Raw genomic sequence first — 27,316 nt, 5'->3', positions numbered from 1 at the left:
TGTCCCCTACTCCAATACATGAAATCCATTTCAGTGTACATTAGAAGAAAGGTAGTATAACCATAAAGTTGATTGGTCAGCTGTTTAGCTTAGTGCACCTTCTATCTTAAAAAGTATCAAAATGTTATCAAGGTAGCCTCTCGCTGAGTTGGTAACTCCTTGTCTACGTGGGAGAAGAGACAGTAGGATGGAGTGTCCGAATGGCTGAATGGACACATTATCGTTATTCATTTCAGTGTTCAACACTGTTATCTGCTCATGCAAACGTGAGCATGAGCTGCACTGGGTGAAAAAAATGGAGCATGAGCTCTAGAGAGAGAGGCACACTGGACTATTTTTAACCTGGAGCACCGATCCAAAATAAGTTCCACTCTTCCATCCCTTAGCAGTTTATCAAAGTTTAATATTAAGATCAGTTGTTTTCAATTCAAAACATTTATGTAATTTACATTTAAATGCCCATTAGCAGGCGGTATAGTGGTGCAGTGTTTAGCATTGTTGCCTCACAGCAAGAAGGTTCTGGGTTCGAGCCCCGGCTCGGGCACAGGATCTTTCTGTGTGGAGTTTGCATGTTCACCCTGTGCCCCCTCCCACAGTCCAAAGACATCAAGAGGGGACTAGGCTAACTGGATACTCTAAACTGAGCATGGGTATGACTGTGAGTGCGAATGGTTGTTTGTCTATATATGTTGGCCCTGCGATGGAGTGGCGACCTGTCCAAGGTGTACCCCGCCTCTCGCCCGTAGCTGCTGGGATAGGCTCCAGCCCCCCCCGACCCTTAGTAGGAACAAGCGGAAGAAAATGGATGGATGGATGGATGGATGGATGGATGTCCATTAGCAGGCGGTATAGTGGTGCAGATCTGTCCAGGGTGAACCCTGCTTCACACCTGAAAGCTGCTGGGATAGGCTCCACCCCCCCCCCCTCCCCCCCAGACTCTTAACAGGATAAGTGGTAGAAAATGGATGGATATTTATTTTCAAAATAAAGTTTTATTTTCTTTCCCTCGGATGTGCATAAACTGAATGCAAATCAAATGCACATCTTTGAAAAATGCAAAAAGATGAAGTTAAATTATTGGCTATATAATTTGTATAAGATCTTTATTTGCATAGTGGAGAACAGGAACTATCAACAACCCTTAACACATCTGCTCACTTGAAATATGGACATCATTAAGACCTGCCTATCCACCCTACATTTGGGGCTGAAGGGATATGTTCAGAGCTGATCCAAAGGATCTGTATCAAGGCTGATCTGTGCATATTTTGAAGGATCAGTGTTGGCTAAAATAGAGCAGATTGAAACTTGATCCTTTGGTTTCTGTACCTGACTGTGTTTTGCTCTGCAAGCACTCTGCACTCGGTAGAGAAAACTAGTGTGGATTTGGGCTATAATAAAAAGTACCACTAGCGAAGAACTTTTGAGGCTGATGTCTCGACAACAATGGAAGCAACACCGCTTTCTTCCATGACTAGACAATCAGAGAGGACTGAGATTCTCTTTGATCAGGATCTGTTCTTTAACTCCCACATGAAGCAAATCTCCAGGACTGCCTTCCTCTATCTACGTAACATTGCTAAGATCAGACACATCCTGTCTCAAAAAGATGCAGAAAAACTAGTCCATGCTTTTGTCACTTCCAGACTGGATTACTGCAATGCCCTCCTATCAGACTGCACCAATAAGACCCCAAAGACTCTCCAGCTGGTCCAAAACACTGCTGCCTGTGTGTTGACTATAACTGGTAGCAGAGACCATGTCTCTCCTGTACTGGGTTCTCTGTATTGGCTCCCTGTCAAATTCAGAATAGAATTTAAAATTTTTCTTCTAACATACAAAGTCCTCGACAATCAGGCACCTTCCTATTCGACAGAGCTCATAGTCCCCTATTATCCAGCTAGAACCCTTCACTTCAAGCAGGACCGCAACTACCTACTATCTGAGGGGTATGCAGACACATTACAGGCGCCCCCCTTTTCTTTTTTTTCTAATGTTTATGTGTATTACTCTTATTTATTCACGGACATATACATATATATATACATATGTATATACATATGTATATATATATGTATATACATATGTGTATATATATACATATATACATATACATACACATATATACATATATATGTATATATATATATACATATATGTGTATGTGTATATATATATATATATATATATATATATATATATATATATATATATATATATATATATATATATATATCTCATCATCATCATCTGGACCTCTCTGTTCCTCTCCCTCATCTTCACCTCTCTGTTCCACATTCTCCTCTGTGGTGACTGACTTGCCATGTCTGCCTGCACTGATTAAAGGACACAGTGAATAGGTTGGTCAGCAGAAAGTCAAACCATACTGGGCATCTAGGTTTTTGTGGCCTCACTAGTTTCATTATTCCTACCTGATGTCACCACTGGTCTCCTCTACAGCAGACGCCATCACCGACCTCATGTCTGTCTACTTCACCCCTTGCCTGTGTTCTTCTCCAATAAGTCATATGATCAAACATGCATAATTTAATAGCTTTGAATAAATTACAAAATTTTTCAATTATATTGAAAAATTGCATTAGCAATACTCTTCTGTGTCTCTATCCTCACACCTGAATGACATGAACTTTGTGTTAAGTAGGTTTCAAAAATACAGCAGTCAAACCACATATTAAAAAAACATAAAATTTGAATTTTTTCCCTTAATGGATATCAGTTATTGATTGGATGCTGCATCTGATCAGACTTATCAGATACATCACAACAGCACTGTAGTTTTATATCCGAGTGAAGACATTTAAACTCAAGTGTGTCACTCCCAATTTGTATACTTTATCTGTTTTATGATTCACCATCTAGTTAAAAAAAATAGATAACTGTCTGAACAACAAAATAACCACAAACAAGTTGCTTGATTTTTCTTGTCATGAGCTGCAGGCTTGGGGAATAACGGATTACATGTAACGGCGTTATGTAATTAGGATACCAAAAAAAGGTAACTGTAATCTGTTACAGTACAGAAAAAAAACAAGTAATCAGATTATTGCTATATTTGATAAAAACGGGGATTACTTTTATGTTACAGGCGATGCAGACAGCAGGGCAGGGAAATTACATGTAGGTAAGTTTGGAGCATGTTAATACCTGACATGCCTCTTTCAGATGGTGATTATTTTTTTTTTTTTTTCTTTAACATCTCATAATGTGGCTGCACGGTGGTGCAGTGGTTAGCACTGTGGCCTAACAGCAAGAAGGTTCGGGGTTCGAGTCCCGGCTTGGGCGCGGGATCTTTCTGTGTGGAGTTTGCATGTTCTCCCTGTTCCTGTGTGGGTTCTCTCTGGTACTCTGGCTTCTTCCCACCGTCCAAAGACATGCAATTGGGGACTAGGCTGATTGATACTCTAAATTGACCGTAGGTATGAATGTGAGTGTGAATGGTTGTTTGTCTCTCTATGTTGGCCCTGCGATGGACTGACGACCTGTCCAGGATGTGCCCCACCTCTCGCCCGTTGACGCTGGGATAGGCTCCAGCCCCCCCGCAACCCTTAATGTAGGAATAAGCAGAAGACAATGGATGGATCTAACAATGTACTGGATTACATTTTTAAAGCGACCCTCCCAACCCTGATGATCTGTTAAATTAAATACTGGGCAGGATCGAGAGGAGGAGAGGTGAAAGAGCGAAGGGGCGCCTCATAAATGACGTGCCTGTTATTGAGCATATCATTGACAGGTGCACAAACAGAATAAAGCACAGGCATCAATTAAATTGCCTTGTATATGATGAATAACTCACTTTATGAAGAGAACAAAAACCTTTTTTACAACTTTGTTAGGGACAGGAATCATTAGGATTTCATTGGTTTTGATATAAATACTGCCTGTTGATGCGGATGCTTAACAATACTCTGGTCAACATTAAGCTCTATAGTGTGGTGCATAAATTAAAGACATGACATGAAAAACTACAAAACTGGGAAGCTTTCCCATGTATGACTTCGACGCAACACTGGCTATTCAGTTTTCCTTTGACAAACTATTAAGGAGGGGTCACAATATTTTCAAATATCAGAATATTCGCCAAATTAAAAACAAATAACTATAACAATGCAATGAGGCAGGAGCATGTAGTATATCAAGCTAATGATGATGCAAGTTGAAAAAAATTGTTAAGGGATTCAAGCGCCTCTCTCTTGCTGTCTGTGCTCAAATTTACATTACTCTATCTTATCAATTGAATTCACAATAAAACTATTCTCAGGTTCATATTTGTCAATTGAATTCACAATAAAACTATTCTCAGATTCATATTTGTCCATTTCTGAGAATACAGCTGAATGACTAACATAATGAAATGGCAACTGAACACCGCTCAGCTCAATAATGCAACATGTTAACTCTATTTATGCTATTGCTCGGAGCTGCTAAAACTCTTGATTAAATAGCTGTCACCTAACAAAACCACCAAACACACAATTATGCTGTGATTTCTGCTACATACAAAATTAATGATCACTCAGAGTGTGCTACTTAGTCTGTTACTTGTGCCAGCTAAATCATGTATCTGTACAAATTAATACCAGTCCTCAGTATCCATCCCTAAGCTATGCACAACCACAGTCTCTCTCTCTCTCTCTCTCTCTCTCTCTCTCTCTCTCTCTCTCTCTCTGTCACACACACACACACCAGCAGACAATTGTTGTATCTACAAGTTCTACTGTTCAGTTACCCTTCTTGGTTATGATGATGCGGAGTAGTGGGTTGGCTGAAGAGACAGCTTTGTGGAAGTTGTCATCATTGTTGATTGGGAGTAAATCTCCATGGTCATCAGCATATCCCAGTAGCATATCCACATCAGGGATGTGATGGATGTTTTGAAGGAGGCTGTAGAACTCCATGAAGCCACCTGGGCACTGCCTCTTTAGAGCAAAGCGACGATATTCAGCCTCAAACTGCCAATAGGACAACAAGCACAGACATCAGCTGATGTTTTCAACCACAGCAAGAAGATAAGAACACAGTCCATTCCAGGTTACTATCATGCATTACAGTTTCAAACCTGAAAAAATGAAATAAAAATGAAAATGATTTAATAGCCGTTTTATGGTGCAACCACCAATGAAGCTACAGGTGGAAGGATATACACTGTGATAGTTACAATCATAGAACAATGCAGTGATATCACATATGACAGGAGGGGATGGTATCATTAGGATTTTATCAGTATTAATATCGATACCAATAAATACTCTTACCACTACTGTGCTCCATAGTTTGGTTTGTTACTACTCCTGACTTTTCTTGGTGTCTTTTCTTAGATTTGTCAGTGCTGCAGTACAAGTAAAACTTTTATGTTAGGTTTTATAACAGTTTGGCTGTTTTCTAATTGAGGACAGTATAGAAGACAGTGCTCTGAATACACTTTTGTTCAAGCGAAACATGCAGAGATGACATCAGCAGCCACTGAGGGCTGCTTTGAGGTACAAGAGGAGCAAGATGGCTACATGTGCTCACAGTACTTGATTAACCGGTTATAATGTCTTATGGGTTGACAAGTAGATGATGCATGATGGAGGTCATTTCAGAGAAAACTAAAACAGTTCAAGGGAGTAGGGCTGTAATCAACCAAAGAAATTCTTGGTCGACTGAAGCCCTCAAATTTTGACTAAAAATCGACTAATTTTATGTATGAAAAATATACTGTGTCAACTATCAGCACAAAACCTGTTGAGGAATATTTAGACAATTGCTTTTGTCATGTTGTAATAACTGACCCACACTATCATTTGTCCTGCACACAGAGCGAGACTGAACAGAGGAGCTCGGCATCGCGGCTGAGACACAAATAGACTTTTAACTTAAAACTTTACTCTTAAACACAAAAGGGCAAGTCCATTGTAAGAATTTTTACAATTCAAACAAAACAATTATTAGACTAAAATATTGAAATGTCAATGCCGATATGTTCATATACTCAAAACTGACGGGGCAACCTAAGGGGGACAAGTTAGCTTACCGTTTTTAGGTGATGCGCTGTTGTGTTTGTCGTGGAGCTGTGATACGCAAACTGTTGTTTGCAAACTTTGCATTCGACTTTCCCATTATCTATTTTCATGAAATGCTGTCACACTGCAGATGTCTTTGAAATGGTGGAAGAGGACTGACTTTAAATGAAACCGTCAAAATTAAATATACATTCATCAAACCACCAGACACTGGCCTAGTATTCTTCAGTCTGTCTGTCTCTAGCAGGTCGGGCTAATCCAAAATAGCAAAAACAAGGGGGGTGTTCAAAGATAAATTGTTATTTGTGAAACAGGGGTGCTTTCGGTACTTTCCTCCTGATGAAATTAACGTGGCAAAAAATTGACCAATCAGAATTTTGGTCGAGCCAGAACGTATTGACTAATAAATCGACCAGTCGACTGGAAGATTACAGCCCTACAAGGCAGCAACATTTAGGATATCAAGCCCATGATGATGAGAGCAGACAAGTTAATCAATCTCTTCTCTCTCACTGTCAGTGTTCACACTTCAATGTTATTATTGAATTCTATCTGCTCCCAGGTACTGATTGGTCCATTTTGGACCTGTCTGCTGCCCTTGACACTGAACCATCAAATTCTCCTCTCTTCTGCTTGGTCCCCTACTCTGCTCCTTACACACCACTTCACTCAGTGCTATAATCTGCTCTCATGGCTTCTCCTACCACTGTTATGCTGATGACACAAAGCTTTTCCTGTCTTTCCCACCTGAACTGTCTCAGCTTGAAAATCAGCATGTCTGGCTGATATCTTCACATGGATGAAGGAACACCACCTACAAAATCTGTCTGAAACTAAGCTCATTGTCTTTCCAGCGTGTCCCTCCATTCAACCACAGATCAGTGCCCGATTCAAATCCACTCATGCCCACAAACTTTGCCAGAAATCTGGGTGTCATGATTGACGACCAGCTGACCTTTAAGGGACATGTGGACATGTGTTGAATTATTGATTGTGGTCAGTTGTGGTTAAATGATACTGAGAAAAGGAAACTGGCGCATTTTTCTGCCACTAGATGACAGCACCTGCAGGCAATCAAACTTGAAGCACTTTGTCATACTAACTACGAAGGCTTTCCCTCCAGTCTAAATTCTTGCTTGTATTTTATGTCCCATCCATCCATCGTCATCTTCCGCTTATTCCTACACATTATGGGTCGCGGGGGGGCTGGAGCCTATCCCAGCGTCAATGGGCGAGAGGCAGGGTACACCCTGGACAGGTCGCCAGTCCATCGCAGGGCCGACATAGAGAGATGAACAACCATTCACACTCACATTCATACCTACGGTCAATTTAGAGTATCAATCAGCCTAGTGCCCAATTGTATGTCTTTGGACTGTGGGAGGAAGCTGGAGTACCCGGAGAGAACCCACGCAGACACGGGGAGAACATGCAAACTCCACACAGAAAGATTCCGTGCCCGAGCCGGGACTCGAACCCTGAACCTTCTTGCTGTGAGGCCACAGTGCTAACCACTGCACCACCGTGCAGCCTGTTTTATGTCCCTTTGGACAAAAACATCTGCCAAATGAAAGTGTAGAATCGTAGAATGGCTAACGGTAGTCATCGAAATGCAACTTTGAAAAAGTGACCGAAGTATCAGCACAGTAACGCTAAAGGTTAACTCATTCACTAATGCTACAGCTCAGAGCTACTAAAACTCTTTAATAGCTGTGATGTCGCCTAATAAAACCACCAAACAAATCTGTGCTGTGATTTCAGCTGCATTCAGAATTAAAATTATTGTCAGGGAGAGTTAGAAGCAACGGCGGAACTTTATGAAGTGCTACGCATGTCTGTGTGGCGCCAGCAGAGCTTCAACATAGACGGGATGTTTGCCAGCTACATTAGATTGAATTAGCATGACATGCAATGAATCGGTACTTCACTACTGAGCAAATAAAATACTGGGACCAAATATTACTGGTCATTGATACCCATCCCAAATAAAGAGTGTCTCATTCACTCTGTGTTGTTGTTACACTTCTCATCTGTACTCAGGAAAGGTGAGGAGGTTTATCAAAGAAGGTGAATAACTTTGACACTGAAACATTCCACTCATCTTTTTATATCAGCACAGTACTGCCCTACACAGCAAGCTCATGTAGTATATAGTAGTGGTCGTAACACATACTGTGCACACCTCGGCTTGAAGATGTAACCGTACCATACCATACCATACCATCATCTGCACTGACTTTAAAGGGAAACCAGCTCTACTGACTTTAGAGATGAGCACTCAGCCCTTTGGTATGGATACTAATCCATTAAATTAAATTAGCAAATTACAGACTTTTAAATTACATTCACTATGCTTTGACAAGTACAAGGTAAATAGATTGGGAACCACGGGATACAACAGTCATTCTGAATTAAAGGAGCTAAATCAAAATTCAGCCTTATTAGATTTCAGATTTTCAGATTTGTCAAGAACTCGTAGCATAATGATGTGTGGAGTAGAGTGTGACATTACATTCCCTTTCTGTGGGTTGTTCTCCAGCCTCTTGTTTGTATGCCAGGGCGAAATGTTGATGCTGCTGAATCTCCTCCTCCTCCCCATGACATCTAGCGGTGAAATCATTTTTTTATAACGCTCCTTTAAATCAATATATTTTCGCATTATTTTTTACTAGCGCCTGGTATTACTGTGTGAAAACAGTATCTTAACTTCTGTTTGCCAAGCACTTTTAATCAATAAAAGATTGTGCTGGGCTAATTCTTCAACTAGAACTACAGTACTCTATATGTCAGTGAGTGCTGACATCTTGTGTAATCAAATCAGATTATCGCTTACAATATATCCTGTTTCAAAAGCAGCTTTTTCATTGTTTTCTGATAATTTTAGTTTTCTTTTATCTGAGCCAGAAATACCTGCCCCAGTGACACGGTCTCATTCAATACATCTGAATTTTGGAAGTGTTCTCTCAGAGGGGGTCATCAATACATCATTTATGAACTTCTTGATGTGACAATTTATTGCCCATTTTTTTTCAGTTTAAGTTTTTAGTGCTATTGACAGAACTTTCTGATTAATGAAGAGATAAACAGGTAAATAATTATTAAAAAAAACCTCATTAAGCACAACTAATCTATATTTCAACAATGATAAAAGATTCCAAACCGGTTTTATGTTTATATATCTCTTCTGGTATGCAAATATGTGCATATTTAATTTGATAACACATAACCACTAGAAAAAAAGAGAACCGAGTGTTAGCTGAGACACCGTTTATTGGCGTGTAACACAGGGGCGGGTGAAGAGCGTAGAGGCCATGCGGAGTAAAAGGCAGGAAGCAGCCCACCTCCGGCTGCCCGAGCCCCGGCGGTCGGCATATCCCCGCTACCGTTTAACTCCACTACGAAGAGTCGGTGTACATCGAAATGACCTACGTTACGTTAAATTTAGAAGATATTCATCTCCTTCTCCCTGCCAGCAAGAGACACGTCAGTGGACAGTATGAAACACATGAAGCATGCATTACCTTAAAATAAACAGCTAAACAAGACCACAACTCACTTTGCTTTTAACCTCCACCACATTGTCCATCAGTCTTAACGGCGCCCGGTGCTGCTGTTGTCGTGACATTCTGCTCCTTAGTTGTCTGGCTGAGGCACTGCGGATAAAACCATCCGATGGAACGATGGTGGCTGTCTCCTCGGCTGTCCTTTGGAAACACCAGTAGAGATTCAGCACCGAGAGGACGTGGAGAATGGAAAACAGCCTGTATCGCTCCCGATTCGGTGTCTCGTCCCGTCTTGTGACAAATCGCTGTTTTCATCCGGATCCTGAAACCGACCGCTTTCGCGACAGGTGGAGTCCGGTTAATCCAGTCTGCTGGGATCACAAATGCCAGTCGTCTACCGTCTTCCGCCTCCTGCAACCTGACGAGACCAGGGCTGTCGAGAGGGGGCGGGATATGACGCCCCACTGGTGTACCTAGAGCAGGGGTCACTAACCTTTGTGAAGCAGAGAGCTGCTCCTTGGGTACCAACTAATGTGAAGGGCTACCATTTTGACACAAATAGAGAGGTTGTGTACATACAAAATTTGTTTTTTTTACCTATTTATATAAAAACCCGTTTATACATTGATAAATCTGGGACAGGCCTGTTGTCATTTTCAAATTAAACACCAATGCAAGTGTGATTAAAAAATAGAAACAAAAAATTAGATGCAGCTCACTGGTGAGCATGGTGCTGTGGTGAGCTATTTTTAGAACAGGCCCACTGGCGACTCATGTGGTTCTTGCGGGCGACCCGGTGCCCGCGGGCACCACGTTGGTGACCCCTGACCTAGAGATTTTACCCAGCCACAATACCCAAGACACCAGCGGTGGGAGGAACGGACAACATCAAAGGCATCCTATAATAGCACTGGAATTCCAGTCATTATATAGGTGGTAAGAACAGGTGCATTACCAGATTACCGTAATGATCACTATTGTACTCTGAATGTTAAAAGTATCCTGGTTGTAGAAAGTAACGTGAGTATTTTTTTTAGTACAATGTGAGTATTTATATTTTAGGGACTATTTTACCTTCATTCCATTGCATTTTAATGGAAATATTGTACTTTTCACTTTTTACTTATTCATCCAAGGCGATCACTACCTTGTTACTATGAAGATTAAAAATTTTGAATAACATGGCAAAACCTGATGAAGTTGATTGTGAAGCCTGACAACTTCGAGAAGACAAAATCAAAGCAGCACAACTGGAACACACAGCATTTTGACATAACTTTCAGAGGTCAGTGGTTCATGGTTTGAAAGCTCCCAATCACTTGACTACACAAATGTAATGTAGACTGTAGATATAGAAATAGATATGATATGGATATGGAGACTCTACCATTGAATGCCAGTTGTGGCGATGGTGAAAATTTGCACCACACACAGCGCACCTTCGTACTGGACGAGGGACGAAGTTGACTGTTTCTTCAAGGCAAACAAATTGGATATGAAGAGATGTACAGTAAAATCTTTTGGGGTACACTGTGGACAAGGACTGAAGTATCTAGTGAATGGGGTGAGTGTGGGGTGATGCATTATGGCCGTGATCAACATAAACAACAAGGAAGTCCCAGAAAAAAGATTCATGGGCATCAAGAATAATTGGCTCAAAAGTATACAAATATACATGGGTATACACACTGTGGAAATGGTGCATGTTATACATAGTGTAGTATTCAGTATACAACAATAAATTTTAAGTACAATGTTTATTTTTTTATCCAAAACACACATGACTCATGTTGATAGGACTCCTGTACCATATTTTCACCACTCTGTGCAACATTGCAGGACTGAAGTAATTTACAGCCGTTTCACTTTAGCCATTTTCACAGTGTGATGAGAGGGAAAACTAAGAAAGCAAAAACATTTGGTGGCATTTGTATTTGAAGAGGATTAGTAGAAATGCAACAAACTGAAGACTGAATTTTCTATGGAGCTGTAATCTTGTAACCTGTTCATTTGTTTTCACTCAAACTTGGGTGTAAGGAAAATAAAAGGTCAAAGAAAATTGGTCCAAAATATGATTCTCACTTTGAGGAACTTTGAGTTCATGCATTCTGTTATGTGTCATGAAATGTAATTTAAATGTAAACTTCCATGCATCCCTATCTTGGGATGTATTTACAGTCGGCCTTACACCTCAATGTGCTATAGCACCCGCTTCGTGCTGCTTTTTGGCCAAAGCCTATTGGAGCTTCAGAAACCAAAGACACAAATAGTTGGGGAATATTTTATTTACTTTCATGTTGTTTGAAATGCTGTTTAATATGTTCAAGTTCATGTTCAATTTCTGTTTAAATTGGTCGGTGAAGGAACACACTGCAGCATTGACCTTTGACGAATGAGTTCGCACTAAGTGATATTTCATTTTGAGTTTGAAAAATGAAAAGTATAAAATGCAACAGGATAATACAAAGTTAAAAATGTTAAAACTACTAAAAATGTGAAAATTCATGTGATCATGTTTCAACTCATGTTTAATGTAATTCTTGTAATCAAATGTTGAATTAAAATATTAGCATTTAATTTAAGATTATTATAAAATGTTGAATTTAAATTTTAACTTTCTTTTCGGTCTTTAAAGGTTTACAACCTAATTTACCGTACTGACCAGTAAACTGACAGAGCCAACCAATCACAGAAAAAAAGTTGGGGAAAAAGAAATAAATAAAGTTGACTGAGTTGAAAATTTGAGTTATCCCTGCATTATTTTGAGTTGAACAAGAGGATGACTTAACAATACCTATCTCCTCCTTTTCCACCCATAGGTTAACTATTTTCCTGTGTTGAGTTGAACCAGGAATCTTCTTCTTCTTTCTTTCTATCAATCAATCTCTTGTTCTCCTGCCCTGTTCTCACCTATTCCCCTCTGCTTCTCTTGTCAATTTTCTTGGATACACTTGTCCTCTCTTTCCCATAATCATCTTTTTTCTCATTCCTTTTCTATCCTCACCACCCTTTTACAATCTCTTCAAGCTCTGCAATCTTCCACTCTCACCCCATCTCCTCCTCCTTCTCCTGCTACTCCTCCTAACAAATGATGGAATACAGGAATGTGTGGAAGGTGGCTCGGTGGTGCAGTGGTTTGGACTGTCACCTTACAGCAAGAAGTTTCTGGGCTCGAGCACAGGATCTTTCTGTGTGGAGTTTGCATGTTCTTCCTGTGCCTGCATGGGTTCTCTCCAGGTACTCCGGCTTCCTCCCACAGTCCAAAGACATGCAAGGGGGGGGGGGGGGGGGTAGGCTGATTGTACACTGTAAATTGGCCGTAGGCGTGGCTTTGAGTGTGAATGGTTGTCTTTCTAAATGTGTTGGCCCTGCGATGGACTGGCGACCCATCCAGGATGTACCCCACCTCTCACCCGAAGGCTGCTGGGAAATGCTTCTGCCCCCCCCCCCCCCATGACAGGATAAGTGGTAGAAAATGGATGGATGGAGAGATGTGTGAAAAGGTGGATGGAAGGATGAACTGACAGTGTGTTTTCCCAAACCCAAAGTTGGTCCTTCTCTGTGTGTGTGTGTGTGTGTGTGTGTGTGTGTGTATGAATCATTTGATGATATGCAGATTTGAAACACGACAGCTTATTTGGTGTACTTTAGCAATGACACAAAAAGTTTGGTTCAGATGACAATGACTTTCAGCTGCCTATTACAAGTTTTATGAAAGAAGAACATTATGAAAGACAAGTACTATGTTTGGAGGTTGTGTATTCTTAGCCCACAATTACCATTTCCACAATCAAAACTAATTCACAGTTGGCTTTTTTGGTGTTCTGCTGCCACACTTGCTATTGTCATGGGGACATCTATGCCGTGCAACCCTTTCATTAAAGCAACTGCTGTAACTATGCCAGTAACTGTAACTGGCAGCTGACCATCATTATGGTCTCATTTTCAGCTGATGTAGGTGAGCTTTTTACATTTATGGGTTTGAATGTTCATTTCCACAGAAAAGCGTGGCTGCATATAATGTTAATCAAGCTGTTTCAAATAAACATATCACTGCAACAGTTCAACAAATCGCAAAGATCCAAGTCAAAAGGTGGGCTTTGAGTAAAAGACTTTCATTCCATTATAAAAACATATTCAGTAAACCCAATGTTGCAAAATAGCTTAATTTTGATTATACTGATTCTCAGGGCCTAATTTCTATGTAGTAGGGCCTGGCCAAACCAGGATCTGCCTATAACAATGGGTCTTGTTTGTTCCTTGCCTAACATCCTCATGAGTAGAACTCTAACTAACTTTGTTCCTCTAGATGGCATTCATCAAAGAAGTGGTATTCATTGATAAAGTCGATCCTGCTTAAAACTGTGCATGTGTGTGTGTGTGTGTGTGTGTGTGTGTGTGTGTGTGTAGGGTTAGTGAGGGGGGGAGGTGTATGTGAGCAGGAATGTCAGCTATGTGAACCAGTCAGGTTCGTGAGCCAATCCTTTATTGTTTGTCATTTAATATGTCATTTCTTCTCTTTCTCATGTCTTCTTTCATTAATGTGTCTCAGAAGAAAAACTCTCTTCCCTTATTTTCATATTTTTTCCTTTTCTTATGTTTTTATTTCCCCAATTAATAAATTTTCTCTCCCTCATTCCTTATTTCTTTATTGCATGTCATTTCTAATCTTATTTCTTCTCGTCTCCCTAAGCAATTAAGCAGCATAATATATTGGCTAAGGATTGGATTTTTTTATGGGAATATGTGAATGACAAGTGTTCCTTGTAGTTTTCTCATTCCTAATCCATTGACATCACTACCCCTAATAAAATGGTAACAATTCATGAAAAAAGATATTGTCCAGCCATCTTGAGTGAGATCAAAACTTTATGACGACTTTATTTAGCACTTTGAGTCACACTGCTGTATTTGCCAGGTGCATTCAATCAAGTCTAGCTCATGTATGTGTGCTATGTTCGGTATGTCCTGGCATCCAGTCGGGGTAGGTGTGTCTAGTGTGTTGGGGTGTGACAGGTGTCAATGCTGAAGGACAGGTTTTTAGCTGTGTCTTTTGGCCTCATACAGCCCTGGGTAGGCTGGTCTGGTGTCCAACAATACAAAGTGGAGCTCTTTCTTTGTTTAATGTGTGGCACACACACACACGCACGCACGCACGCACGCGCACACACACGCACGCACGCACGCGCACACACACACACACACACACACGCACACACACACACACACACACACACACACAGAGTTGGGGGACCAGTTGGGGGAAATAGAGTGGGAGAGCCGGGCAGAGACAAAGACAGATAATGGAGAGAGACAGACATACAGAAGGAAAGACGGGCAGAGATCAAGAAGGAGAGAAAGGGAAGCAAATGATGGACAGATGAGGACCTGAACAGGTGATGCTAAGGGTTCCAGCTTGAGCCTCTTCAGGTCTGTAGCCTCCCCCAGCAGCACCTGGGATCTGGGATGTGGGGAGCCCAAAGGCTCGAGAGAAGAATGTAGAAAAGCCAGTACAGAAGAGACATGGTCTTTTCTACCAGTTCTCATCAACATGTAGGTAGCAGCGTTTTGGACCAGCTGGACATTCTTTAGGGACTTATTTGTACAGCCTGATAGGAGGGAGATGCAGTAATCCAGCCTGGAATTGACAAAAGCATGGACAAGTTTTTCTGCATCCTTTTGAGACAGGATATGTCTGATCTTAGCGATGTTACATAAATGAAAGAAAGCAGTTGTGGAGATTTCCTTGAGATGCCCGAACCACCTCAACTGACTCCTCTCAACATGGAGGAGCAGCAGCTCTTCTCTGAGTCCCTCCTGAATGACCGATCTTCTCAGCCTATCTCTAAGGGAAAGCACAGCCACCCTGCGGAGGAAACTAATTTTGGCCTCTTGCATTTGCGATCTTGTTTTTTCAGGCATTACCCAAAGCTCATGACCATAGGTGAGGGTTGGAACGTAGATTGACCGGTAAATCGAGAGCTGTGCCTTTTGGCTAAGCTCCCTCTTCACCGCAACGGACCGCTTTAGCACCCGCATCACTGTAGATGTTGCCCCAATCTGCCTGTCAATCTCCTGCTCCATTCTACCCTCACTCGTGAACAAGATCTCAAGATATTTTAACTCCCCCACCTGAGGATGGACTTTCCCCCGACCTGGAGTGGGCAGGCAGGCCTTTTCCAGCTGAGGACCATGGTCTCAGACTTGCGGGGGCTGATTCTCATCCCTGTCGCTTCCCATTCAGCTGTGAATTGCCCCAGCAAGAGCTGGAGGTCATGACTTGATGGAGCTAAGAGGACCACGTTATCCGTAAAAAGCAGAGACACCATCCTCCCGTCACCTAACTCAACCCCTGTCACGACCCAGCTGCGACTAGAAATTTTGTCCATAAAAGTTATGAACAGAACCGGTGACAAAGGGCAGCCTTGGCAGAGTCCAACCCTCATCAGGAAAAAGTCAGACTTACTGCCGGCAATGCAAAATAAACTCTCCGGTAGAGAGACAGAATGGCACTTTGTAAGGGGCCATCCACCCCATACTCCCAGAGTAACCCCCACAGGGTGCTCCTGGGAACACGGTCATAAGCCTTCTCCAGATCCACAATGTACATGTGGACTGGTTAGGCAAACTCCCCTGCCCCTTCCAGCACCCTGGTGAGGGTGAAGAGCTGATCCACAGTTCCACGGCCGAGATGAAAACCACATTGCTCCTCCTCAGTCTGAGGTTCAACTATCACCCTGACCCTCCTCTCCAGTACCCTTGCATAGACCTTTCCTGGGTGGCTGATGAGTGTGATCCCCTGCTAGTTGGTACACACCCTCTGGTCCCCTTTCTTAAAGATGGGGACCACAAATCCGATCTGCCACTCCAAAAACACTGCCCCTAATGTCCACACAATGTTGCAGAGATGTGTCAACCAAGACAGGCCTACAACATCCAGAGCCTTGTGATACCCAGGGCGACTTCTGCCCTGGAGATTGGATGACCCCCCCACCCCAGCACTCCCCCAGCTCTGATTCCTCCATGAAATACGTGTTGGTGGATTTAATGAGTTCCTCGAAGTATTCCTTCCATCATCCAACTATCTCCCCATTTGACGTCAGCAGCCTCCCTTCCCCACTGTAAACAGTATGGGCAAGTTGCCGCCATGGTTTGCCAGAACCTTTTCGGAGCCAATTGATAGTCATTCTCAATGGTCTCACTGAACTCCTCTCATGCCCAAGTTTATGCCTCTACGACCGCCATGGTTGTACACAGCCTTGCCTGCCAGTACAGGTTGGCTGCTTCTGGAGACCCACAGACCAGCCACACCTTGTAAGCCTCATTCTTCAGCCTGACGGCCCCCCTCACCTCTGGTGTCCACCAGCGGGTTTACCGCCATGACCGGCCCCAGCAGCCTTATGGCCGCAGTTTACAACAGCTGCCTCGACAACAGCAGAGCGGAACATGGTCCATCCGAACTCAATGTCCCCACTGCCCCTGGGATGTGGTCAAATGTCTGCTGGAGGTGGGAGTTGAAGATCATCTTGACAGGTTCCTCTGCAAGAATGATTCCCAGCAAACCCTTACTAAGCATGTGGGCCTACCAGGTCTGTGCGGTAACTTTCCCTGCCATCTGATCTAACTCACCACCAGATGGTGATCCATTGATAGCTCAGCTCCTCTCTTCACCTGAGTGTCCAGAACATACTGCCGCAGGTGAGATGATACAACGATAAAATCGATTATATACCTACGACCTAGGATTTTCTGGTGCCACGTACACCGATGGACATCCTTATGTTAAAGCATGGTGTTAGTTATGGACAAACTGTGACAGAAGTCCAATAACTGTACACCACTCGGGTTCAGGTCGAGCCTGCTGTCCTCCCAATCATGCCCCTCCAGGTCACACTGTCATTGCCCACGTCAGCGTTGATGTCTCCCAGTAGGACAATGGAGTCCCCATTCGGGGCACCATCCAGCACCCTTCCCGGGGACTCCAAAAAGGGTGGGTACTCTGAAATGCTGTTTGGCACATAAGAGCAGACAATTCTAAAATTCTTCAATTTCATTTAGCAGACGCTTTTGTCCAAAGCGACGTACAACACAAGCAAGAATTTAGACCTAATTAAGGAAAAGTCCATAGGAAGCGCAAAAGTGCTTCAGTTGTGATTTGGTCACAGGTACTGCCATCTAGTGGCAGAAGAAGTGTTGCCCCTCCACTTTTTTTTTTTAATATAACAGACATACAACATCACACAACACAGTTAGTGCTACATAATCACTAAGTGTTGGGTCTTGGACCCTCTGACTTATTCTACCCCAAAGAGGAGAAGAGTCAGGTTAAGTGCCTAGGTGCTCTCTGAACAATTGAGTCTTCAATTGTCTCTTAAAAGTAGAGAGGGACTCAGCAGAACGCACAGAGTTGGGTAGTTCGTTCCACCATTTGGGAACAACAGAAGAGAAGAGTCTGGCTAGAGATTTGGAGCAGCGCTGGGCTGGAAGCACCAGGCGTCTTTCGCCTGCAGAGCGTAGTGGGCGAGAAGGAGAGTAGACCTGGATCAGGGATTCCAGGTAGGCTGGAGCCGTTCTTGTGATTGTTTTGTAAGCCAAGAGAAGTGCCTTGAATTCGATCCTGGCTGCCACTGGAAGCCAGTGAAGAGAAACCAGCAGCGGGGTGACATGTGCCCTTTTGGGCTGGTTGAAGACCAGACGTGCTGCTGCATTCTGGATCATCTGCAGAGGCTTGAATGAGCATGCAGGGAGGCCTGCCAGAAGAGAGTTGCAGTAGTCAATGCGTGAGATGACAAGAGCCTGAACCAGAATCTGTGTGGTCTGTTGGGTCAGGAAGGGTCTGATCTTTCTGATGTTGTAAAGGGCATAATGGCAAGATCGAGAAACTGAGGCCACATGAACCTTAAAGGTCAGCTGGTCATCAATCATGACACCCAGGTTTCTGGCTGAGTTTGTGGGCGCAAGTAGGCTCGAGTCAAGTTGGACAGTGACCTGAGGCTGAACAGATGGACAAGGTGGAAAGACCATAAGTTCAGTCTTAGATGAAGGAACGCCACCTTCAACTGAATCTCTCTATGTGGAGATATCAGCCAGACACGCTGATATACGATCTGAGACTGTTCTGTCATCCGGTGGAAAAGAGAGGAAAAGCTGAGTGTCGTCAGCATAACAGTGGTAGGAGAAGCCATGGGAGCGGATCACTGCACCAAGTGAGGTGGTGTACAGAGAGAAGAGAAGGGGACCAAGCACTGACCCCTGAGGAACCCCAGTCGATAGGCCATGTGACCTAGACACCTTTCCTCGCCATGACACTCTGAAGGATCTGCCTGTGAGGTAGGACTTGAACCACAACAAAGCAGAACCAGATATGCCGAGCTCAGAGAGTGTGGAGAGGAGAATGTGATGGTTCACTGTGTCGAAGGCAGCAGACAGGTCCAGCAGAAGTAGGACAGAGCACTGACCAGCAGCTCGAGCTCGTCTCAGTGACTCAGTGACTGACAGGAGTGCAGTCTCAGTGGAGTGGTCACACCTGAAGCCAGACTGAAAAGAGTCAAGTAGGTTGTTGTTCCGCAGATGTTCAGAGACCTGGTTAAATACTGAGCGCTCCAGTATTTTTGACAGGAATGGCAGAAGTGATACTGGCCTGTAGTTTTCAACCTTGGCGTTGTTGAGATTCGGCTTTTTTAGCAGTGGGGTGACACGGGCTTGCTTAAAAGTAGCAGGAAAAATGCCAGTTTCCAGGGAGGAATTGACAATGTGTGTGACTGCAGGTTTGATAGTGGGCAAAATGGTCTGCAGGATGCTGGTGGGTATTGGATTGAGAGGACAAGTTGTAGGTTTTGAGCTCAGGAGAAGTCTGGAGACTTCATCTTCGCTCAGGGGAGCAAAGGAGAAGAGTGAAGCAGCAGTGGCAGGTTGGTGCTGACTGGACTGGTCAGGCTCAGAGAACTGGTTGCTGATTGCAGCAACCTTTTCAGTAAAAAAGGAGGCAAACATGTCTGAAGTCAGCGCAGTGGAAGGCTGAACTACTGGAGGAGAAAGCAAGGAGTTAAACGCCATAAACAGTTTTCTGGAATCAGAAGTGGCACAGATCTTGTTCTGATAGAAGGCTTTCTTAGCGGACTGTAAGCGTGAGGTGAAGGAAGCAAGTTTCTGTTTGTATAAAGACAAGTCAGTGGGTTCTTGGGATTTACACCACTTTCTTTCTGCTGCCCTGAGTCCAGCTCTTTGTTCTCTCAGAACTTCAGAGAGCCATGGACTTTTTTCTTGGCTGGTTTGGACACCAGGGGGCAGAGTTTGTCCAGAGAGGATGCCAGAGAGGAACAGAGTGTTTCTGTAGCCTCATGAACAGAAAGTGAGGAGAAGTGCAAGTGGTCAGGCATAACGGAGTTCACCTCATCAGACAGCTGTGCTGCTGTGAGGGATTTCAGGTTTCTGTGGAAGGAAACCGTCTGTGTGGGTGTCTGCAATTGCGGAAAGGCAGCCGCAAATTTGACCAAGAAATGGTCTGACAGGTGGATTGGGGTAACTGTCACATCTGTTATGGAGCAGTTACGAGTCAGCACCAAGTCAAGGACTTTACCAGCTTTGTGGGTGGGAGGTGTTGTGCCAACTCAACCAGACCAAGAGATTAATTCAGAGATGTGACAATCAGTCCAGCTGAAGAAAGGCTTTCGGCCTGTGAGGCCTAACACCCCCTTTTCAAAGCCTGAATTCAAGTGACCACATGTTCTCAGACAAAGAATCGTAAAGTGGGGGTTATCACACTGACCACTGGCCCCCCTCTGAGAACTCTGGTCACTGACCAGATCCAAGAACCTGTCAAATGCTATTGGCTGAGAGCCAGTATCATCCCACAGGAAGTGACATCATCGGCCTCCACATACAAAACTTCAGCGTGAAGGAGACTCTCTCTCTCTTGGTGATATCGCCTCTCGGTGATCTTCTCTCGGTGGCTGTCTTCCCTTGGGTGGTTTGGGTGGTTTGCAAGTCTTCAAGAAGATCCCACCCTCCGGCTCTCCACCTCGGACCTCGAGTACAGTGTAGCGACGACAGAGTCTCCAGAAGGACAACTGTCTCCCTCCTGTTCACTCGTCCAGAGAAGCCACCGTCGAGCAACGCAACCCGCATGAACTGGTCCCTGGTGAAAGAAAGCCCATCCCAGCTTCTTCAGCCTTCCCACCAGTAACTCCAGCAGACCCTGCAGACTGCCCCGCCGCCGCTCTGCTGCCTTCCAAGTCGAGCCGAACCGCGATCCGGAACACGGAAACTGAATCACTTACGGCTCCACCGGGTCAAGTAAGGATTCCCTTTACTAGACATTTTCTGGGCAGAGAAACAGCTTAGTGTGTTGTATAATGTCTATGAATGCTCTGTTTATGTGACGAAGTCCTGTAATTAGCAGAAATTACATAGCATTATACGTTATTTATTGATGTTAGTTATTAATAACCGTGACCTCTCAAGAAGTTGTTACCGGTTATTAATACTGCAAAAGTGTGGTAACACACACATTTTTGGGTTTACCTTTGTTCTTTCCTTCCTTCCTCTCTCTCTCTGTCTCTCTCTCTGTCTCTCTCTCTCTCTCTCTCTCTCTCTCTCTCTTTCTCTCTCTCGCTAAGCGCTCCGCTTAGTGATCAACACTCCGTAAGTTCTACCTCCACGGTGCTAACTAGCGGTTAGCTAGCCTCAGCTAACTAGCCTAGCTTTTAGCCGTGCTGCGACGCTAACTGGTTGCTAGGCAACCATACTCCCCCTCCCCTTCTTCATTCACTCACACACACACGTTTCCACACACACACGCACACACACACATATTATCACTTGTGTCTTTCATTAGATAACAGTTGTACCAACATGTTGCTGACTGATTGATACACGGTGTTAATAAATATATTTTCATTACATGAGAGGAGTAGTAGTGTCTTTTGTGTACGAACTTGTGGTCACGTGTCTAAGCAATAGCCAGTGCTCGGATCTCATCCTTCAACATCAGAGCTGTCCCTAGGTAGTTAATGTTACAGAATATTGACTGTTTAGTAGATAAACTCTGTTTAAGACTGATAACTGTTACAAGTTCGGTCGTATTATAGTTTCCCTGAACTCCTCAGGGTAGTGCCCCGTATAATTAATATTTAATATTAATTAGTAATTTATTTATTAATCGATAATTATATTCCTAATTATCAATTTCATTATTTTTGACCAATTCGCTCTTCAGCGCACAACATAATTGGTGCCCCATGTGAGGTTATTCCGAGACATTTGACCACATTTGTACACAAATAAACATTATTAATAGTGTCATAATTCATAGTTTTTTGGGGATTTCAGCCTTCTGCACTTGTCTCTACAGACAGAGATATGTTATTGGCCCAATCTTTACAAAATTATTAATTTAATAATTTTAGAATTATTTATTTTTAATAATTTTCCAATATTTCCAAATTCAAACTTCAAATTTTTCTTTTTTCTCAATTATCAGTCTGGTTTTAATTTGGCTTTCGTGTACAGAATTGTCAACCCCTTTCCTTTTGCGATCTGTCAAACAATACCCAGCGTGTTAAGAATTGCACTAGGGCTTCAGTGAGAGAACCTATACCACCACCGCTCTTAGGTACCAAACCCTTATTAGCGCCGCGTATAGGCCTGGATCAGGGAAAGACATCAGGGAGATACCCACTCGTGAGCCACAGGCCTGCCTGTGCACTTCTTTTTTATTTTATCAAAGTAGTTTGATAATCAAATAAATAACATCGATATGGCTGAGAGGAGATCAGATAAGCCCACTGCCCTCCTTGGCCGCGACCTACGCAAAGTGGTCGCCCGGCTCATCGATCTCTCCGAAAGCGATGAGCAAACACTCGCTGACTACAGGATCAGCGACTGTGACGTGAATCTGCAGCGCTTGGTGGGTGAACTCAACGAGTCACCCAAGCTAAACACGTCAAGTGCGAAAGCAATGGGCGAGGTGCTCTTGTTGTTCTGCCAAAGATCCGAGCAGCAAGAGCTTGAATTCAAGGGCTGCATGGAAACGGCCGCCAGGGACACACGCGCCCTGGAGGAGGATCTTCATCACCTGCAGCAAGAAAACGCTGAACGCTGAACGCGGGCAGAAGCAAAGGCCCGACTGGGAGAGTCGGAATCACTGGCACAGTCTCTCCGCAGGAAACACTTGCAAGTGAAAGAGCTGCAAGAGCAGGTTTCACAGCAGCAGGTGATGAATGATCCACACATAAGAAACCAGGCCGGGCCAGATTCCTCTGGTCCTGAAGCAGATGTGCAGGCGAGAGAACCCAGTGAGGACGGCAAGGCAGAGGAATACGCCCTGCCCGACAACCGTCCCACTCCCAGGTTCACCTCCGCCAACCACACGCACGAGTATAACCGCTCGGTCGCTTTCGATGCTCCGCCTTCCTCCGGAGCATCACATTCCTTCCCTTTCCGGAAGGGAGAAGGGGCGCGGAACCATTAGGTTATGGGGGGTACCCACGCACAGGGGGCTTGGGCCAGAAGCCACGCCCCCGAGAGTGGTACCAGTCCACCCCAACATATGGATGGGGGGGACGCCTTCCCCACCTTCAACCCTCACAATGACCTGTATCTTGCTAATCCGTGGGCAGAGTCGATGAGCGGACTGCACGCCTATCAGCTTGAAAGCCTCGCCAAGGATATCGACCGTTTCGGTCCCGACGCACGTGGAGCAGACATCGATGCTTACCTTCAGGAGGTCAATTTTGGCTTGAGGAGCGTCCCCCAGGCTTCTGCCTATGAGAAGACCAGGCTTGTGTGGAGAACCACAACTCGACAGGTGAGGGACTTTATTGAAACGCTTGCCCCAGACGTACGGGCAAGCTATCCAAGGTTGTGCTCTGCATTGCGGGAAGAGTACGGCCTGTACACAGACCAGACGTCAGCCGTTCTCGATGCCTTCGCCATGAAGCAGAAAAGAGAGGAGTCACCACGGGCATTCTTCAACCGTCTGAGGTCTGCTTACTTCCAGGGCCGCTATCAAGCAGGACTGGAAGAAGAAGACCAGGGGTTCAAGTCCCTCTTTCTCTTCAACCTGCATGACAACATACGATACGATGTGTCTATGCGTAGCAGGATGGGCAACTTCACCACTGTGCAAGCTAAAAAGTATGCACAGATGGCGTGGGAAACACGAAACCCCGCCCATCAGAGGTTTGAAAATACTCCACGCTTCTTGGGGATCCAGGCCTCCAACCAGGACGACCTGGGCCTCAAAGGCGATGAGGTACTGCAGGCTCGCCGAGCCGCGAAGACAGGGGCCCAAGGACGCTGGCAACCTCGCCAGCAGAGCAGACAGCCAACCCAAGGGGGCGGGGCCCGCCCGCCTCCAACAGAGTCAAGCAAGCCCAGGTGGTCAAACCGCCCACCTCCGAAGGAAAGAACCCAACCTAAGGCTAAGGGGCATGACTATAGGTCTAAAAATAAAGCTCCGGTCAATCCAGCTCCCAGCGGGGAAGGATCAGACCTGGAGGCTTTAATTATGAGGTGTATTTCGAAGGCGATGAAACAGATGGGAGTCCTTCGTGCCCACCGGACCTGCCGAGGTCGAAGGAGGAGCTGGACCCCAAAGCCTCATCGTCCAGACGAAGCCAGGAGTTTTCCCCTGCCACCGCCAAAGTTTACTTTGTAGGGTTGGGGAAGGAGCAGAGCTCCCTGCCTGACATGAAAGCACCTGACAAACCTAACCCACCATCCATGACATTCCTTGGCAGCCTTGCCCAGCAGGGCAACGCTCGAGGCATCTATACCTCAGTAAAGGTGGGGGGTTGTATCAACACCCCCGCCCTGCTAGATACAGGTTCGGAAATTAGCCTGATGAGCGCTAGCATGTTTGAAGAGCTCCTCAATGAGACACGTCACCTTGGGAAGACTCTAAAGATCCAACCCTGCAATGTGAATATCACTAGCTACACGCAGGATAGTTCACGTATCACACAGCGGGTATGGATCGACATTGCTTTCCAGGCAATGAACCTCGTGCACCCCATTTATGTCTGCATGTCTGACACTGAACCGCTGCTCATCGGCCAGGATCTCCTGGATCGGTTGACGCCCCTTATTGACTACAGACAGGGACTCATTTGGGCACAGGTGAAAACACAGAGGCCCCTTAACTCAGGTCACGGTCCGACAACTTGCAGCGGACAGGTCGCCACAATCGAGGAGTCTAGAGGACTCCTCCCAATGCTCATGCCGCTCCAAAGGCATGACGCTGGCACCGACCCCATAGCGCCGCTCGCTGATCATCGACCGCCACCGACCGTCTGTAGTAAACCATTGCATGCCTTAGCGACATTATCACAGGTTGTCAAGGGGAATATCACCTATCTGCAGAAAGTCAAAGACTTAAAGCAGGGCCTCCACAGAGGAATTAGCCTGAGCGGTAGTATGATTCCCTCGTCCATGGTCTCTTCAGGATTGGGAGAAAAAACTCTCCAATCCGCGACAACCACTGCGGTGCAATCCTCCCAACTCCACCTGTCATATAGTCTTGGCAGTGCAACCCCTATTTTTGTACATCCCAAGTACCTCAAAATAGGACTTAGACTCAGTCTACAAATACTCTCCTACCACAAGACGAATGTAGGCAGAGCGGACAATCGACGGCTAAACACACTTACGTACTCGATGTTAGTATCCGACAACCGCTATGACACAGCCACGACCTTGACTCTACCCAAGCAACCAGTGTTTCTGATGGTTCCTCAGGGAGCCACTGTACACACCGGCGATATGAACCTCCACCATCTCAATCCTGACAGAGATCACTCGAAGATTGAGATCCTGGATGCAATCAGAGGTCACAAACTCACCATCGGTAAGGGTTGGTTATGGGTTGTCATCAGTGTCCTTCTCAGTGGTTGGGTCATGACGGCAATCAGATCGTTTATCATGGACAAATACATTAAGAAACTCCAGGCCCTACTGGACGTCTCCATCAGGTCCATCCCACACTTTGCACCGAGGTCAGGAACCCTTCTCTGGAAAGAGATAACATAGCCTCTAACCTCTGTCCTTCCTTTCTCTACCTCTTTGCTCTCACTGTCTACTCAGGTATACAATGAATGTCATATTGATTTAAATATCGATAATCCAAAGGTAGCGAAGGAATACACAATGGTTAGTGCCTCATGCAAGTGCCTTAATGTATTATATCCATGTTTGTTTTGTTTCTGTACAAGTTAATAGTTCGCAGTTCTCTGCCCAGAGATGTCTAGCTCTGTCCAGGAATGCCTAGCATACTAGCCTCCAGTTATGAACTGTACGAACTATATGCATTGTACACACCCCTTTCAATCCCCAGGATTAAATTGGACTATTAGTCTCTTTCTCCCAGAAACCCATGGACTGTCAAATCTCAAGAACAATCTCTGGACTGTTGGCTATTGGGTTGCCCAGAAGACTGCGGTCTGCCCCACATCCTCCTGTGCAATGGGGGGAATGTTGTGCCAACTCAACCAGACCAAGAGATTAATTCAGAGATGTGACAATCAGTCCAGCTGAAGAAAGGCTTTCGGCCTGTGAGGCCTAACACCCCCTTTTCAAAGCCTGAATTCAAGTGACCACATGTTCTCAGACAAAGAATCGTAAAGTGGGGGTTATCACACTGACCACTGGCCCCCCTCTGAGAACTCTGGTCACTGACCAGATCCAAGAACCTGTCAAATGCTATTGGCTGAGAGCCAGTATCATCCCACAGGAAGTGACATCATCGGCCTCCACATACAAAACTTCAGCGTGAAGGAGACTCTCTCTCTCTTGGTGATATCGCCTCTTGGTGATCTTCTCTCGGTGGCTGTCTTCCCTTGGGTGGTTTGCAAGTCTTCAAGAAGATCCCACCCTCCAGTTCTCCACCTCAGACCTCGAGTACAGTGTAGCGACAACAGAGTCTCCAGAAGGGCAACTTCTCAACTTCCCTCCTGTTCACTCGTCCAGAGAAGCCACCGTCGAGCAACGCAACCCGCATGAACTGGTCCCTGGTGAAAGAAAGCCCATCCTAGCTTCTTCATCCTTCCCACCAGTAACTCCAGCAGACCCTGCAGGCTGCCTCGCCGCCGCTCTGCTGCCCTCCGAGTCGAGTTGAGCCGAACCACGCTCCGGAACACAGAAACTGAATTACTTACGGCTCCACCGGGTCAAGTAAGGATTCCCTTTACTGGGCATTTTCTGGGCAGAGAAACAGCTTAGTGTGTTGTATAATGTCTATGAATGCTCTGTTTATGTGAGGAAGTCCTGTAATTAGCAGAAATTACATAGCATCATACGTTATTTATTGATGTTAGTTATTAATAACCGTGACCTCTCAAGAAGTTGTTACCGGTTATTAATACTGCACAAGTGTGGTAACACACACATTTTTGGGTTTACCTTTGTTCTTTCCTTCCTTCCTCTCTTTCTCTCTCTCTCTCTCTCTCTCTCTCTCTCTCTGTCTCTCTCTCGCTAAGCGCTCCGCTTAGTGATTAACACTCCGTAAGTTCTACCTCCACGGTGCTAACTAGCGGCTAGCTAGCATCTGCTAACTAGCCTAGCTTTTAGCCCTGTTAATGTTAATGTTACAGAATATTGACTGTTTAGTAGATAAACTCTGTTTAAGACTGATAACTGTTACAAGTTCTGTCGTATTATAGTTTCCCTGAACTCCTCAGGGTGGTGCCCCGTATAATTAATATTTAATATTAATTCATAATTTATTTATTAATCGATAATTATATTCATAATTATCAATTTCATTATTTTTGACCAATTCGCTCTTCAGCG

General features: G+C 44.6%; 1 protein-coding gene across 2 annotated transcripts in view; it reads right to left on the bottom strand.

The window, feature by feature from the left end:
• Nucleotides 1–27,316, bottom strand: part of pard6a (par-6 family cell polarity regulator alpha) — a 60,924-nt gene that overhangs the window by 32,600 nt on the left and 1,008 nt on the right. The window contains exons 1-2 of one of the 2 annotated variants that reach the window (XM_086208291.1): nt 9,583–9,949; nt 4,751–4,973 (exon numbers count right to left, since the gene is read on the bottom strand). In XM_086208291.1, the coding sequence (XP_086064417.1) occupies nt 4,751–4,973; nt 9,583–9,651 (292 nt within the window). In that variant the 5' untranslated portion in view covers nt 9,652–9,949. Of the gene's footprint in view, nt 1–4,750; nt 4,974–9,582; nt 9,950–27,316 lie in introns of those variants that run through there. The other variant, XM_086208292.1, reaches the window with a different exon arrangement.

This window comes from Aulostomus chinensis, chromosome 7 (assembly GCF_037954235.1).
Source record: "Aulostomus chinensis isolate RoL2024-O1b breed Wild chromosome 7, RoL_Achi_v1.0, whole genome shotgun sequence".
NCBI lineage: Eukaryota > Metazoa > Chordata > Actinopteri > Syngnathiformes > Aulostomidae > Aulostomus > Aulostomus chinensis.
Note: the sequence above shows the minus strand (reverse complement) of the source record. Positions and strands in the feature narration are given on the sequence as shown.